General features: G+C 36.4%; 1 protein-coding gene across 6 annotated transcripts in view; it reads left to right on the forward strand.

Annotated features, from left to right (window-relative positions):
- Window positions 1-16,972, forward strand: part of FTO (FTO alpha-ketoglutarate dependent dioxygenase) — a 245,058-nt gene that overhangs the window by 60,763 nt on the left and 167,323 nt on the right. For 5 of the 6 annotated variants that reach the window (XM_057429577.1, XM_057429573.1, XM_057429579.1 and 2 more), the window contains 3 exons: window positions 7,212-7,291; window positions 9,011-9,154; window positions 16,291-16,410. In XM_057429577.1, coding sequence (XP_057285560.1) covers window positions 7,212-7,291; window positions 9,011-9,154; window positions 16,291-16,410 — 344 coding nt within the window. The remainder of the gene's footprint in view (window positions 1-7,211; window positions 7,292-9,010; window positions 9,155-16,290; window positions 16,411-16,972) is intronic. The other variant, XM_057429578.1, reaches the window with a different exon arrangement.

A 16,972-nucleotide genomic window follows, 5' to 3' on the forward strand; every position in this document is an offset into this window, starting at 1 on the left:
GCTATTGCTTAGCAGCAACATGGAGGGAAACAAAGGTATTACATAAAAGTGAAGTTTAAGTGGCAGCTAAATGTTCCTAGAAAGGGAACTTAATCCATTTTTGTGCAAGAGTAGTTCAGGCATCAAGTAAATTTAACTAATCCTTCCTGACTGGAAAGTTTGTGCTTACGGATTTTTCTGGGCAACAGATTGAGAAGGCAATTAATAAAAGAAGGGGTCTAGCTTCAGTTTTTTATCGCAAGATACTGTGGTTGGTTGGTTACCAAATTATAAAACCATTTTTTTATTCCCCTATAGAATTTATATACAGTAACTAAAATAGTATTAGGGTGCTATATGAAGGGTAGGTTATTAATAAATAACATCATGATCATGTTTAGATGGAAACAAAGAATATATTAAACATTCTTTTGAAGATGATGTGTAAATCACTTTCTTATTACTGCTTTGTGGAGAGCTACAGATTTGAGCTCTGTAGACCAGGTGTTTGATAATGTCTTCTGCATTTCCATGGCCTTTGTATTTTTTTTCCTCAATTATTAAAAAAAATATACAGTCTGAAAAAGTATTCTCAAACTGTCTCTTTTATTGTTTCTGTCTACGGCAGGACTGCCTTTATCATATTCACTTGAAGAGAAAGACAATATAACTGGACATAAACAGTTTTAGTGGTGTTTTTACTGTTCAGATTTTTTTTTTAAATGACTTTTAAAAGTAGGCATCTTGAGGATGCCATCTAAAAGATAAAATATGAAAACTGTTTAAAAAGTAACGTGACAATAAAGAAACCCAGATTCATTTATTTTGTGCATTTAGACATCATATGTTCCAGAACCTCACTTAAGTCTTCTTGCTGCCATTATTTTAAAAGTGGTGTCAGCAGCATGCAAGGCATCTAGAAAATATAACATTAAGAGTACTGCAGCCAGTAGTAGCTGTCAATGTACAGGGACTGAGTGGTAGGACTAATAAGATTGGTTTTATACTTCTGGTTCAGTCAACTCAGCAAAAAACTTAGCAACTCTGTATGTCTAATCTTCCAATTGATACAATGGAATTCCTACTTTCTACTGATGTTGTAAAATACTAAAATGTCATTATGTTGCTTATAATTAAAGAGTCAGGTCTTACCAGTTCCTGTACCTACAATACCCCAACTATCTCCTGATATTGCACATGCAAATCTTAGATAAGAAAATGTGGTAACTTGATATTTCTAATAGTAACGTGCAATTACAGTAACTTGTAAATGCTGATCAATGGGTATATCAAAGTAACAAAGAGATTGGGGGTGAGTTTTAGCATTTCTAGTAGACATTTAGAAATCTTCCTCTCTTCATTGACCCTGTAAAATGTTTTTTGTTATTCTGGGTAGAAATTTAGTAAAATGCAGTCTTAAAATATAAACTTACACCTGTATTCTCGGCAGTCTTCTTCAGATGAACTCATAAATCATAATTTAAATATCTTATTACTAAGTACAAAGTGATTGAATCCATTCTTCAAGTACATTATTACAATAATATAAATATATTTTGCATAAACAGGACTAAACAAAATTGAAAATTAAAAAACTTTCAGTAAGACAGATTTTTGCGGGGATTTTTAAAGTTTAGTTTCCTCATATGAAGTAAAAAAAATATCTGGTGAATGACTGCAAATCTGCTACCTAAAAACTCAAATCTGAACTTTATATCACTCAAGAAACGGAAACACGTTAGCTCTATTTAGAGTAATATATTGGTCTGGGGAGGAAGTGCATACTGAACCCTGCTGTCTCAAGTACACAGTCAAGGGGTGTCTAATATGAAACGTGTTGGGTGCATGCAATAAATCCAGAACGCGTGGAGGTGAGCAAAAGGCTCCATCTGCTCTGTCCTAGAGCATGCTTAACTAGGGTTGTCATGGTCTCACTATTAAATTGGAATCTTTCCCCTAATCTTTGAGTTGGACATGACCAGATTTGCAAGCAGATTTACAATTTTCACTAATTTTCCTACTGTGACTTCAAAACATACTTAACAAAAATACATTCTGGGCTTTTTCAAAGGGAGATTTATTTTTCTGCAGCTGTTTCCCATAGATCAAGCTTTTGCTTGAAGGTTAGGCTTTTAAAACAGCATGAAGATGAACTTGGAATCTTTTACTGCTCCCTACCCCCAGCAAATTATAGTTCAAGAAGCATCAAAAAATTGTTTTCTTAACCAACCAGAAGCAGGGTGCACACATTGCAGAAGAGTTGGCTTGTGGTTAAAGATAAGTATTTAATGGAAACACTTCCACATGTATATAATGGCTCATTAAACTATTTCTAGATATTTAATGTGCTTCTATTTCCACAAATTAACTTGAACCCTCTTTGCTCTCTAGCATCTTGAATGTGTTGGAGTTTTTTAACCCTTTTTATTTTCCCTTCCTGAGTCCACATTTAATCCAAATGCTGCATTCCTTGATTACTAAGACTTCAAACCCCAGGAACGTATTTGTTGTTACCAAACTTTGATCATGAAGTTGGGCAAGTCCCAGATTTTATTTTTTTTTTTAGCTCAGCCTTTTAGTTCTTTCTGTGTTTTGTTTGTGCACACTTTCCTTGTTTAAAAACTAAAACCATTTTTTTTTCTAATTAGGACAGATCATCCTTCTAGTTTTCTGTTGTGACAGAAGGATTCAGTTGATCCTTGATTTCTTGAGGAACAAAACACACTTTCCTGTTTTTTTTTTGTTGACATACCTATGGTAAAATTAGTTTGCTTCAACAGGAGAAAACCTAACTATTGTGTGTAGTTGGATACAAGTAGAACTGGAGATGGTGGGAAAGCATTTTGGTGGTTTTGCAGATTGCACTGTAGTATGGTTTTAAAGAAGATTCTTTGTTTATGGTAGTTAAGAAAAACAGTGCTAGTCCCTTTCACTTTTGTTTGTAGGTATTTGTGGTGTTTGGAATATCAAAGGCTTTGCCTAAACCCCACTGTATCTTTCATCTGCTTCATGAAATACATTACAAAAAGGCAACTCTCTAAAAGGTTCAGTAAGAACACTTGAAAGAAGATTGAAATACGATATTAACCCTTGTTGCTCATTCTGAGAGCATTTTCTGTTGTGGTTTGTGTTTCCTGGGAAGTACTTCACGTGGCAGTAGTAAGTTTGTGGTTTTTAGTCCCTACTCCTTTCAGTAAGGATTGGCTTTCTTTCTACTTCGTATTTGTTAGGTCTTAGTCTGCAGTGACATGGGTATATAGTCATTGTTTCTCTCCAAATGCTTTGGCTCCTCACCGTTGCTCTGGTAATTAGTTAAAGTAGAAGAATTAGTTAACGTATACCTGTGTTAGTTAAATTATATACATGCACCTATCCATGAATCTGTTCTTTTGACAAAGGCTATGGAAGCACATGGCTTTCAGTGTCTCTGCTGGTGGTGCCCAGGTGATTCAGGTGTCAAGAAGGGAGAGTACAGTAAGGGGTGGACAGAGCAGGGACGGTGTCTGAAAAGAATAGGATCAGAAGAAAAAGAGGAGCTGGCCATAGTTTCAAGCACTGGAGAGGATTCGGTGCTAGGAGCTAAGTATTTGAGCAAAGAACAGGATGGCAGAAGTTTGTACAGCTGAGGGACAGCATCCAAATTCCAAAAGGTATCTGCTGTCTGTAAATAGCAGAAAATTCACTGAGAAAAGGGAGTCTGCATAGGCAGTAATAGTCTGCATCTGGCAGTGGAAGGATGGTCGTGTTAAAAAAGTAGCATTAGTTTTAGGAGCTCCAAGCTTTCTTCCTTTGCAGAATTTCAGTGCAAGCTTTTGCAAGTCCCTTAACCTCTCCTTACCCATAGGTTTTTCTGTGTCAGTTACCAACTTTACAGAGGCCTTGCATGGATAAATGTATTAAATCACCAAGTATCTTAGATGGTTTTGTATGTTTGGGTTTTGTGGTATGTTTTCTTTCATTTTTAATTTTTTGTGCAGATGTGAGGAATAATCGGTATTAAATAAAAACCTCCATCTCCATTTTGTAACTGTGTTTTACGTATGGCGTGTTATCTGAAGTTTCTGAAACACTGAAATCCAGTGTTAAATAATTGTGCATTTGCAACTACTCAGGTCTTCTGCTCAACATTCTTATGACTGTTTAGTGCTTAATCTGTAAAGTCAGAATCTGACCTCCAAAGTATTTAAACACATTTTAAGTTGATAACTCTGTTTTCCAAGGTGGCTTTGGCCACCTGTACATAATCATACATGTGATTAATTTCTTTTAATAAATCTTGCCTCAGCTATAGTAGCCCTATAATGGGATCTCATTGTAAAGTGGCAGATAATTCACTAGGAAGTGGCAGGCAGAAATAGTAGAAATAAAAGAATTAAAAAATCCATTTAAAAGAAATGCAGGTTTCACCATATACATGTATGCAAGAAATAGTCTCCCTTGTTTCTTAGGTGCTTCATCTGACACGGAAAAATTAAGTTCTTTTTTTCCAACATTTGAGCACCAAGTGTCTATTACCAACCAAGTTGTATTCCTTTGAATGCAAACAAGCCCTTTACAATATTGTTTATAGTCTGGGGAAACTGATTTAGGCATAATTCTGCCTGAAGTGCAAGAAATCATCCACACTTGTGCAGTGTTTGGTGGCACAATGGTATCCTCTTAATACAGGTCAATATTAATAGCTTTAATATGTGTGATTCAGCTTTGATTGAGAAAACTCTCTTTGGTCAGGATTGCACTTTAGCATGTATTAGATTTAAGTAGCTTTTCTGATTTAATTTTAGAGTTAATATTTAAAATTTCAGTAATTTGTGAGAAAAATAGCCTGTGCAAGTGACAGCATTTTCTATGGCTGCAAGAAAACTCTGGGACAGGAACAGTCATTCAAGCAGAAAACTATAGTTCAATTCTCAAAACTTTTCTTACCTAGCAGTTAGTTAATTGATGTAAGCATCTTGTAAACATGGAAGGCAAGAAGTTGATGCTAACAGTGATTTAAAATAAAAATTCACTTCTCATATGCATTATACGGTTCATTTAAGTTTTGTGGGGTTTTGTTTTTGTAATAGATATTGGCATGAGGTGGCCCTGCCATAGTGGTCCTGAATTTGTGGCACACAATTTCATGGCGGAAAAAGCACAATTTGGCTGTTCTTTCACCACAAATCTAGGAGAACTGTTACACAGATAACTTGCCTGCATGCAGTATTCCAAAGCAGGACTGATACATATGCTCCTACTTTTATATGCATGTATTTTATGCATAATACTGAAGAGGCTCTGTTTTCAGGCCTCGCAGATCTGTGTTTAGTCCTGTAAAACTGATGTTAACTCTGTCTGTATTGTATTTTACCTAAAACCACAAGAGTGCCATGGTAGTTTTGACATGGGTGCCCAAGGAAGGTTATAGTTTTGGGTTGGCTCTGACATCAAAATAGTAATCTGGATGTAGCATTCTGTATCTGAATAAAAGCTTTTACTGCCAAATGGACAATGGCCAATTTAACAAAGAGTGCTTTTTCTTTCCAATTAATGTGTTTTTCTGAAGAAGAAGAAAAAGAAAAGCAAAACTTTACTGTAATCTTTGAAGACCTAAAACATATTTTTCAGATACCCTTTGAGACATGCAATCCATGAAGCTTTAACTATTTTTGTACAATTACAGTTTTAGATGAATTTAAAACTTTTAAAATTGCAGGCTTCTTTCTAAGATTCATACATTAGAGACAGTTGGAAGCAATTTCAAGGGGCAGCTCTACAATGAAAGATTTGCCAAGGGTTTGAAGTAACGGTGCAAATCGAAATGTAATACTTTCAATGCTGTGTTTGCTACATAAAACACACCACAGTGAATGGGCACTCAGTGGGCTGGTAGAAGTATTCAGTTTTAATTTTTGTTGCAGTTCTTCTTGAAAGTGATCATGATATTTAAATATTGCAATGCCCAGAGATAATACTGTTCTGTGGCCCTTGTAAGACTTGTCTCTGTGGAATTTAAACCTCATGTTTATGTAGAAAGCAATTTTTACCTATGTTCTTTTTGTTTTGGAGCATTTTTTTTCAAGCTTTTCAACTGCACTTACCTGCAAACATGATGGAAGTAGAAAATAAACCTCTCATCTAAACTTTATCAATGGGAATTCAAACCTGTTCCATAACACTTGTCTTCCTGTTCCCTGAAAGAATAGATATTGTTGAAAATACAGACTCTAAGTTAACTAGCATCTTGTAGATCTCTGTTCCTGTTCTCTTCTAACTTTTTCTGTGATGTTGTTTTGCTGGGTGTCACTTACAATCACCTAGTTTTGTATGGGGTTTTTTAGTGTCTTTCTACTAGCTTACAAAACTATAACCCAGGAGTGCTCTTACAGAAATTTTTGATAGATTTTCCTGAGTGTCTTGTTAAGGTTGAGAGGGCAGCATAATTTTGACACCAAAGCTGTTTGAATTGAAAGCACTTAATGACTGGGTTTCAGTGTAACAGTGAGTGTGGTTACTAGGTTTAGTCTGAACTCTTCCAGAAGAATATATTCCCTCTAAAAAATGCTAATTTGTCAGAATACACACGTTCTTTGATTATGGTAATTTCGACAGAACTCTGATGGCAACCAAGTAGGTTCCGTCTATAGGGTTTAAGAAGCCACTTTGTGAACTCAAGTCCATGACAGCCCTCTGGCAGGTTACAGAAAGTCACAAATGCAGTGCCTGGAGATAGGTCTTTGGGCAGATTCTGCTTTGTGAATTCCCAGTGTCTTGGCTCTGACTGACCTAAACGTAGAACTTCAGGTAAGTTTTGAGTAAAAAGATGAAATAATATATCTTTGTCTTTTTTCTTTCTTAGATTTTTTCCCAAAAAATATCAATATTGTTTAACGATTTTTTTGAGGAAAGAGACTGTGATTTCTGAGTAGTCTGTTGTTTAAAGTGATCCCCAACTTTGAAATAATTGCTTAGTTGAACTTTCCCCATAAGAGGTGGGAAAGTGCTATTTCTGATCTATATATACTGGGAGAAGACAAATATGAGTAGAGATCTTTGTGTCGAACAGTGAGAAGTTATCTTGCTTGGCTAACCATTAGAGTTCTGTTAAGAACTCTAGTTCTACCTGACTGAATTATCTTTTTTTTTTTCTTTAAATGCTTACTGTAGTGCATTTAATTCTTATTAAAGCCAGAATAAATTTTATTAAGTACAATTTCCCCTGCACTTACAGTTTGCTACTCTGCCCTTAGATGACCTCAATATGACACATCAGCACTGTGTTCTGGCTGGTTTTTCACCTCGATTCAGCTCAACTCACAGAGTGGCAGAGGTAAGTATCAGTCATTCGTAAAGCTAATGCTCTGGTATAAATACGTAGCATCATGTTGTCTTACCCAGAGCTGTGGTTCACAGTTGTGCTTATGTCACAAACTATTGTCTTGAACAACTGCTATTTGTTTATTTTTGGATTGAGGTATACTTGTTTCTGTACTGGTAGTTTGACCACAGTTAGGCACATAAGATACGATTTAAGAGTAGTGGCACACTGCACCTTGTGGATTACTGATGGAAGCTGTAGCAACAACTGTATTTTCACCTGAAATGTTTTAAAACTTTTTTAATGTGATCATATCCTGATCCTAGCTGAAAAGCAATATTCATGATGAGATAGAAATACTCAAAGCATGTCATCATTGTCCACTGGCAAAAATGTCTGTCAGGAGGTCAAAACAAATAAGAGTAGTCATGAGTATGCTTTAAATTGGATCTTTCTGTCATCTTTTGATTAAAAAAGCTGAAAAGTGATAGAGTCACTCATGTCAGAGTCATTGTGAGAAAACAAGGCTTCAGCATGGTATTCACAAGTGTGAAAACACCTTTTTGGTTTAATTTTTTATTAAACTAGACCCCTCTTCCCTCTTCTTTTCCATGGTGTTATTAGTGTTTTTTGTTAATGTAATGTTCTAATGGAAAAGCATATAGAAAACTAAAACGACAGTGTTGTAAGAAGATACTTAAAAAAATAGCAATTGCCACTTCTTTCAGCAAGGTAAAATGTACTGCTGTTGAAATGAGAGATATATGTATCCATAGACTTCTTTTTTTTCCCCCATTATTTTTCCTAATTTGTGCAAGAATGGAAATGAAGCAGTAGCACCAAACATAGAAATAAACATGCATACAAGTTGTAATATAAAAAAAGGGCCGATTTTGCCCAGACAAATATAGATTCTGCTTGCTTGAATTGGGCATTGACATAAATTACACTGTACTTTTTTAAAACAAATCATTCTATGCTCTGACATATTGCTCCTCTCTCTGTGTTACTTTTTCAGAAAAGTTCACACTTACTTTTACAGTATGAAAAGCTTCTCTATTAAGTGATTATCCTTTGTCTTTCTAAACTATTGTGACTTCAAGTTGCATAGTATGGAAATAATTTTTACAAAGCATATGAGATCAGAGGGTCCTTATTCAAGATTATTCCTGGAAATTTAACTGAAAGCACAGGTTAAATTACTTTTACAATTGAAAGTAATTGAAAGATGTCTTCTTTCTTTTGTTTCAAAAGGATTTTTATGGATTTCCTTTTAATTTAATGAAAACAAAAGGCGCTGAAGTGCAGAATTGTTTTGTTCATATTCTCTGTACCTTGTAAGCAAACAGCTCTCAGGCTGCATATTGAGGTCCATTTTAGTGTTACTAGAAGCCTGTGCAACTGGCAAATACAAGTTATTCTGAAATACTGTCAAAAGCTGGCTAGGAAACAATGGGAAGTATGACCGAGGTTTTAGTATACTATACTCATAAAGTAAATTGAAAAGGAATTATTTTCTTTCACCTTTCAGTCTATGCTGTAATGACTAGCTAGATGTTTGATAGATTAGGCTTTTGCATAATTTACATTAATAACTGTACAGGCACTCCAGGAGGCCTTATCCTTGTGTTTAAAAGACCATGAATTAAAGAAATATGTCACTTATTTCAGAAGCAAATAGTTCAGTAATCTGAAGTAGCTATTTGTGTATATTTTAATGTATCTTTATAGTGTTCAAGAGGAACATTGGAATACATATTTGGACAATGTGAACTGGCACTCCAGAATTTGCAGACTGACCTGGATTCAATGGCTTTATCTTTGAAATCACTGGAAACTGCTGTTATAAAGCAAGCAGAAGAAATACATAATGAGGTGAGATGATCTGCACTGAAAATACTTCAGCCAGGTTCTGAGAGGTGCATTGTGCTGGTGGAGTTAATTGCAGTTAAGTGTGTTCAGCTGCTCACAGGGCATTGCTCTGTGCAAGTTTGAAATGCGGGGGTGGGGGCTTGGCTTAGGTACAGTAATTGGGGTTAACTTGGACTGATTCTTTCATCCCCATGAAGTTTTCATTTTTCCTTTATAAGATCCCTCTGCTGGTAGAGTACAAGAGTGGTTTCAGTAGTACTACACCAAATCTGGTGGTGCAGTGGGTGAACCAAACTACTCTAATGCTTCTCTAACAGAAAAGGAAAGCTGAAAAAACTCAGAGGGAAAGAGAAGGTAAAATTTTTCAGTTATTCCTCAGGCGTTGGACCAGATTTTTAGAGAATGCCAGGTGTGACACAGTTGTGAGTATGTGCTTTAAAGTTTATTCTGAAGAAAATACAGTGGAAACAACTGTGGGGAATGTATCTAAACGGGTTGTTCTGTGCTACAGCATAGGCAAGTGTAACATGAATTTTCACAGGATTCCACTGAAGCTGACAGTGCTTTCTGGCTAGAAGTACATATCAGGAGTCCTTTAACAAGCACATTGTTTTGACAAATCGGCTAAAAATACTGGACGATACTTTGGGAAACTGTGGAAATGGGTTATTTTTCCTATGGTATAAACGTAGACGGTATCACAAGAAATGTATTTTGGCTTATTCTCTCGTAGTGGATAGTCAGGAATGTAACACAGTGGACTCTGTCTTCTTACAAGGGTAGTGCTTCTGAAGATGGTAAATTTAGTACTTCTTCATTTTTTCTTTTAAAGCTACAGAAAATGTAGTCAAGGTGATGTGTTAGGAGTTTAACATGTCAGACTATTTAGCTGCTCTGGAAGACTGTTCTTCACAGCTTTCAGCTCTTCCTAACTGTAAAGCACTCATCTCTCTTTGAAAACAGCTATAACAAGCAGTTAACACAAACTTCTGAACCACTTTTTGCTTAAATACCAGTGGTTTTTACATCGCTCATGTATTCAGACATTTTGAAGGAGCTGGGCTCTCTTTCTACAAAGTATGATCACTTTGAAAGCAGTGTAGTACCTAGGTAATTTTCACTCAAATTAGAAGTTGTGTAAACTGTGTTTAAATTGCTATCTGCTGGGAAATATGCCACTGTATGTTGCTACTAAAACTTCAGAGAGCACATTTTTATCTGTATTGTGTTTACAGTTAGTAAAATGAAGCATAGTGATGGCAAAAGTTCTGCACCCTTGACTTTTAGCAAAACAGCTCCTAGAGCAATTTGAAGAAGTTTGATGCATGCAGGGTTTTACAAAACATTAATCAGGCTCAGTCCATAAAACTACACGCGTATGTGGTTTGCACAGCTAGGGCCACATGCACAGCTGGTGTAAATTTGCACCGGTCCTTTAACATCAAAGACATGTGCCTTTTACATCAGGTGAGAGACTAGCCCCTGGTGTTTGCAGTCACCTGAGTAATTTTGCTATGTGACATACAGGGATGTTTCCTGTTATGCATATGGGATAGACTGTAACAGAAATCATTGTTTAACTTGTACATATTGCGCTCTTAGACTTAGTGGACACATTGGATCTATATTTCATTTGAAAAAAGAGTGCCCGCTCACCTCTTTTTAATTTTTTTTATCCCAGGGTCACCTCTTCACTTGAAGGATAAATTCCATATGTCAAAGTGCTGCTTACATTTCATGAATTTCCTGCACAAGTAGACAAAATTACTAGTGGCTTATCACTGTGGTAAATGCACATTTCTCTTTTGAACATCACTGAAATTAAAACATACAGATCTGTGAGGCTAATGCAACTTTTTTTTTTGCATATAAAAGCTTCCTACTTTCTTTTATTCACTGTATAATTTTGTATTTTCAGGGTTCAAATTTTCTCAGGCAGGTAAAGAACGAGAACGTGTTTTCTTTCTTTATAGAATCAAACTGTTTATTAATGAAAATGAGTCTATTTGATCAGCATGGGCAGGACTTGGTCGTTTGTGTTTTTTGTTTTTTTGTGTGGGGTTTTTTTCCCGGAGTTTGTTAGTATTTTTAAATGCAAAAGACAAAATTGCACAAAAAACCCAAACACAGAATTAATGAAGAACTGCCACACAATTTTGCCTGTGTGTTTATGTCTGATACATGGCTTTCTAGGCTAGTTCTAAACCTTCTTGTGGACTTTTCTCTATTCCTTTGGACCACAGATCATGAGCTTGAAGTTAGGTAGTATTCCCATCTCTAGAAGGGGTGATACAGTTGTATTTTATTTTCAGGTATTATAACGAAGTTCATCAAAGGGTTTAACTCAGATAACTAGATGCAGCTGTTGTTCTAGATTCTTTATCTTCCTGAAATGCTGTGGGTTTGGGTTTTCTACTGCACTTGCTGACACTTCTGGGTAGGTCATTGGAGATCATTAACTGGATACAAAACCATCACAGTACTTTCAGGCTATGTGTGACTAAGCCAAAATATAGTAGTTTAGCACAGATTCACAGTCTGTGCTGAAATAAAGTGTTCTGTCAAATAAGGACTAGATGAATTATCTGTGTCTGCTAGAAGGAAAAAGCTTAAGAGCAAGTCTGAAAGTGTGAGGTATGATTCTGTGCCTTCAACTTTGTGTTCCTGGGCAGGAAAATTGACTTGCACTGCTGATAAAGTGGGTTTGAAACAAAGATCTGAAGCGCAGGTGGAGGCTTAGATTTTTCCATTTTTGTGGTGGGCAGAGAAACCTCTAAAAGAGGTACGGGTGAGTATGTGGGAGATGTTTTTACTGATGTTAGATTTCCCAGAGTTCATTTATCAGAGCCCTGTCTTGGACACTTGACAGAGGTATTCCTGTTGAAAAAGATGCTAACCTGAGGAGGTTTTTAGCATCTCTAGCGGGCAGCCAGGTAGAAGTTTAATATTTTTTGAGACTTAGCTTTGTTGTCATGGTCTCCCTCACTAAAACAGCCTTCAAAGGAATATCTGAGTAATCGCGAGGTATGTGCTGTTTGTTAGAAGTGTGAGTCACTTCACTACCAGTATGTACTTTGTAGTTGTAAGTAAAGATAACCCTAATTAAGGGTGTTCATGTGCTGCTTGTCTGAGTAGCTTGTGGGCTCGAAGTCTGAACAAATACTTCAAGGGCAGGGTATCCAGTAACAGTGTAGCTGGGTGAACAGAAGTAGTTGCCTGGACGGCTGTGAAGTATTATAGCCTAGCAATTAATAGCGTTAGAGACTGAAGTTACCTCTTTAAGCAATCAGATTGATGTTTGGCCAGTAACAATTTATCCTGAAATAAATAATCTCACAGAGTTCACTGAATGTGAATCTCTTACTCCTACTGAATCACACTTTACTTTCCAAAATACATATGGTGGCTGGGTATGTCCCAAACAGAACTACAGAGGACCTGGAGAAACCCATTGGCAAGTAAATGCTTTTTAAAGTAATAAAACACTGTTGGACAGATGATGTAAATGCTCATACATGTAAAAAGAAATCTGCAGAAAAGATCATTGCCAGCCTGTTCTTCATATTTCAAAGAAAAATTGTTTTCCTTGCTCAGAGTAATGCAAAAGCTGGTGACAGTTCGTATTGTATGAAGTAGTTTCAAGGCTTCTTTATTTGCCAATGCCAAACTAATAACCGGATGTTCACTATGAGGTAAAAAACTAGAGGAAGGGATTTATTTAGCATCTGGGGATTGTCTTGATAATGTAGCAGGTTTCAAAGTAAATAGTCAAGTTTGAAAAGGTAGGGGTTTGTCCTCATCAGGGATTTTGCTCAGCTGTGGTGATCAGCCCTGATTTACCATGATGAAACTTTTAAGACTGAATCAGTTGCACTGTTGTTTGAGAAGTACTGGCACATCTCAAAGGGATGCACAGGGATGTAGAGAAGCCTGGGCTAGCCAAGTTTAAAGTATATGTTGTTAGGCATTGGGGTCATTGCAAAGGAAGGTTAGTATGTTTTAGTACTTCTTTGTGAGCTGACAGTGTGGTTGGCTGGCTAGTACAGCAAAGAGAAAATATAGATCACCTACATGTGTGGCATTTAATAACCAATACTTTTAAATAATTGACTGAGGAGCACTGCCTCACAAAATGTCAAATGCTACTGTTGGCCTTTTACCACCCAGTATTGACTATAACCTAAAACTGGCCTTTAATCATTGTTTAAAGGACAACTTTAAAATATGTTGAGGTTAGATATATGAGGCCCGATTCTGAACTTACTTGAACAGATATAAGTCATAAGTGAAAATGAATTAGGAGATGAACATTATCCTTCAAACACTCAGCATATATGTTTTTATGTGTTTATACATATAAAGTTCTATATTAAGTTCTGTCCTCTTCAGTCATGTACAATCTTTCTAATGATAAGTAAAGTTTGCGCTGATGCGTGGCAGTCTCCAAATAAAAACTTTTTGACAAAATCTTTGGCAAGAGCTGTTAACTTCTTTTGTTTTATCACAGCAGATGAATTTTCTGTAACTTCCGTTCCACTAAGGCTAGAATTGAGCTTTTTGTCTCTCTCTAGTATTTACTGTTGTGGGATTTTTTACTGGTACAGCTAGCAGGAGGGTTCATTCAAAGAGGCAAGCCAACAGGCGTGCCTTCCTGCTACAGGAAAAGATATTACTGAACAGAGTTCAATTAAAGCAAGAGGACATACAGCTTTTCAGAGAACTTGGAAAGTTTATAGCATATGTTTTTGTCAAAATGTGTACTTAATAATAGAAGTGTGGTAAGAAGTGTTCATGTGTTAATTAAAAATACCACACAAACTTAGCATAACTAAGAACTAATTTCTTGAGATTTTAGCAAATCTAAGAATTTATGCTTGCATATATCTAAAAAAGAATAGAGTGAAAACATGTCACCATTGCCTCATCAAGATGATTTTTCTTTTTCCCCCAGAATCAAGTTACCTGCTCAGAGGTGGTAGTTCAGGGCAGTCACTTGCCAAGCAGCTTGATTGCTAAGTTGGTGGGTGAAACATTGGTTTTCTCCCCTACCCCCATTTTATTAACTCAGTTTAGAGCTCAGTGTGAGCATAGTGAGACAAATGTGGACCTGAGTTTGAAATGGTAGTCCACATCGTTAAATGGCCGCATGTTGCAGTGTAGTACATGGACTTCCACTGAGACCAGAATCCTGCAGAAAACTAGCTAGCCTGTTGCTAAACTTTACCTCTTAAACTTAAAGAGCAGCTGTTGTGTGTCAGGTTTTGTATTCTGTGTAGGATCAAGATACATTTAAAGTTTGGCCAAGATGCCAGGCTTGAATTAGACTGAAATTACATTGATTAATGTAACAGATCAACATGACTAGTCAAAAATCAGATTGACTGAAATATTCATGTCACAATGTGCTGTATTGTAACATTGATTTTAAATTTTAATTTATTGATTACTGGCCTCACGTGATTCATTTCATGGAATCTGTTTGCCAGACATCAAGAGGTAGAGGCCAGCAAAACCGAAAAGAAGCAGGAGGGAGGGGAAAGAGAGAAAAAAAGTATTAAGTGCTTAAAGCTCTGAATGACTGTTGATATGCACAGCCTTCCCAGATCTGTGTGATTTTCTTTAACAAACCATAACGTAATCATTTATACCTTGTTAATACTGTAGAGGAAGCAAACTTTCCCTCAGCTTTTTTTAGGAAGTTGTCATCAAACCTCTGTGTTCAAAGGTCACTAGTCTAGCAGTCAGGTTTTTAAAAAATACTTTAAGATCTATGGCTACCAACTAATAATTTCATTATATTTTTACCAAAAAAATTGCTTTAATGTTTTTTATACACTGCAAATTTAAATATCTTTACTGTAATCTTTAACATACATTGACACTTACATGACATTAACATACATGAACACTTTCAGATTTCTGTAGCCTTTCTGTCCACCCATGCAGGAAAGAAAGCATCAGGTGACAGCTTTGGGCATTTTTCTTTATTTTTTCTCTGTGGCAGGTTGTGTTTATTTGCATGGTTGGAGCTGAGCAGGGGTAAACAAAAACTTCTTTGTGGTACAAATAATGATTAAAGCAGCTTTGAACTCGGTGTGAAATGTAACTACTACAACAAAGATAAATACAGAATTCTAAAGACCAGAACTATGGATTGCTATTAAAGGAAAAAAGGCTTAGTGGAAATGAGCATAAATGGCATTATTTTCTTAAAGAATATTTGATGAGTTACATGTTTGTATTATGTTTTAGTAAGCTAATATTTCTCTTAAAGTTGATGGCCATCCATATACAATTTTTCAAAAACATGAACTAGTGATATATTAGATCATTTGCTGCATTATTCTAAATAAAACTATTAGCTTGCTCCTGATGGAATTTTTATTGCTTCAGTAGGGGATTTGTTTTCTTTGTAAAGCATGGTTTCCACAAAGCTTCATCCTAGAAAAACCTGTTACTTTGAATGCCCCAAAAAGCTGGGATCTGCTTTTCCACTCCTGGTAGGTACGCAATGTTCTGTGTCGGAGGGTTTAGCTGAATGGGGGATTGGGCAGAAGCATCATGAGCCATTTTGGCCACCCCATTTTCCCACAGGTCTGCCTCCTCAAGGCGCTTTCATGTCTCAGGTGGACACCCAGTCAACCCAGAAGTTATTGATAGCTGATCTGGTAACCAGATTGTTCAGTAAACTATGATTCATTATAATGCAATGCTCTCATTCCACACCGATTGGCTAGACTATGTTCTAGCAATTTTAATATTGTAAGCTTTTTCAGTCTTTTATATGACTGAAATATTTTGAAACCCACAATGGTAATCAAAGTAAGCCAGGGTTGTAACATATTTGCCTGAATTCTGTTTAAACCTGAGCGTCTAATCTTCATTGTACATACACCACATGTAAGGAAAAGAGTTGAGTTTTGGACCACTCTAGGTTTGAAGGGAGTAGCTCAGGTCACAGATCCATGTGGAATAGGAACAAACAGGTGTGTGTAATAGTGCATTTAGAAATGAGTACTTTGTTAACCATCTCCTTTTCTTTTGGGTTATTCACAAATAGTTGGATTCATGCATTACCCCATTACTGCCCCAAATAATGAACATAGATGTTTATGCTACCATATGTTTTTATCTTGCAGGTTGAATTTGAGTGGCTTAGGCAGTTTTGGTTTCAAGGCAAGCGGTATTTGAAGTGCACTGATTGGTGGCTTAAGCCTATTGCTAAGTTAGAAGAATTTTGGAGAAAAATGGAGATTATGGTAAGTACTAGTTTTGTCTTGTAAAGCATCTGGAGCTTAGTTCTGAGAGCACTCACAATTATGTTTTTAATTGTACTGCAGTAACAGGTTTTAAACTTTATTCAGAATACATGAAAAGTAGAATCAATGTCAGCCTTCCACTTTCTCCTCTTTTCTCCTGCAGTAGTCAGAAGAAATGTGAGCAAATCAAGATCAGAAACTCCCAAGATTTATTTCTTGACCTTATTTCTGAAGTTTGACAGCCTCATACCATGACAGTCACATATTAAAATCACATGAATTGGTACATCAAATGGTGCATTGTCAACTTTGTCATACAACAGGCAAGATTGGCAACTCTGCCAATGACAACAGTGGTGAATGCATCTGAGGAAAGCTGAGACTCAAAATGATAGTCTGGAGGTACAACTATCTGTATGTAGCCCACCTGCGCACTTACACCACAGCTAGAACCAACAACAGGAGATCATAGTTTCCCAAATAATTGTGGTGATTCTGGTTTCTGTGTACTGAAGCTACATCCCTACTTTCCTTGAAAACAGACTCAGTGACCAGTGCTGTT

This window comes from Pezoporus wallicus, unplaced genomic scaffold (assembly GCF_028554395.1).
Source record: "Pezoporus wallicus isolate ANWC-B61680 ecotype Strahan unplaced genomic scaffold, APGP_CSIRO_Pwel_v1 contig_13784, whole genome shotgun sequence".
Classification (NCBI taxonomy): domain Eukaryota; kingdom Metazoa; phylum Chordata; class Aves; order Psittaciformes; family Psittacidae; genus Pezoporus; species Pezoporus wallicus.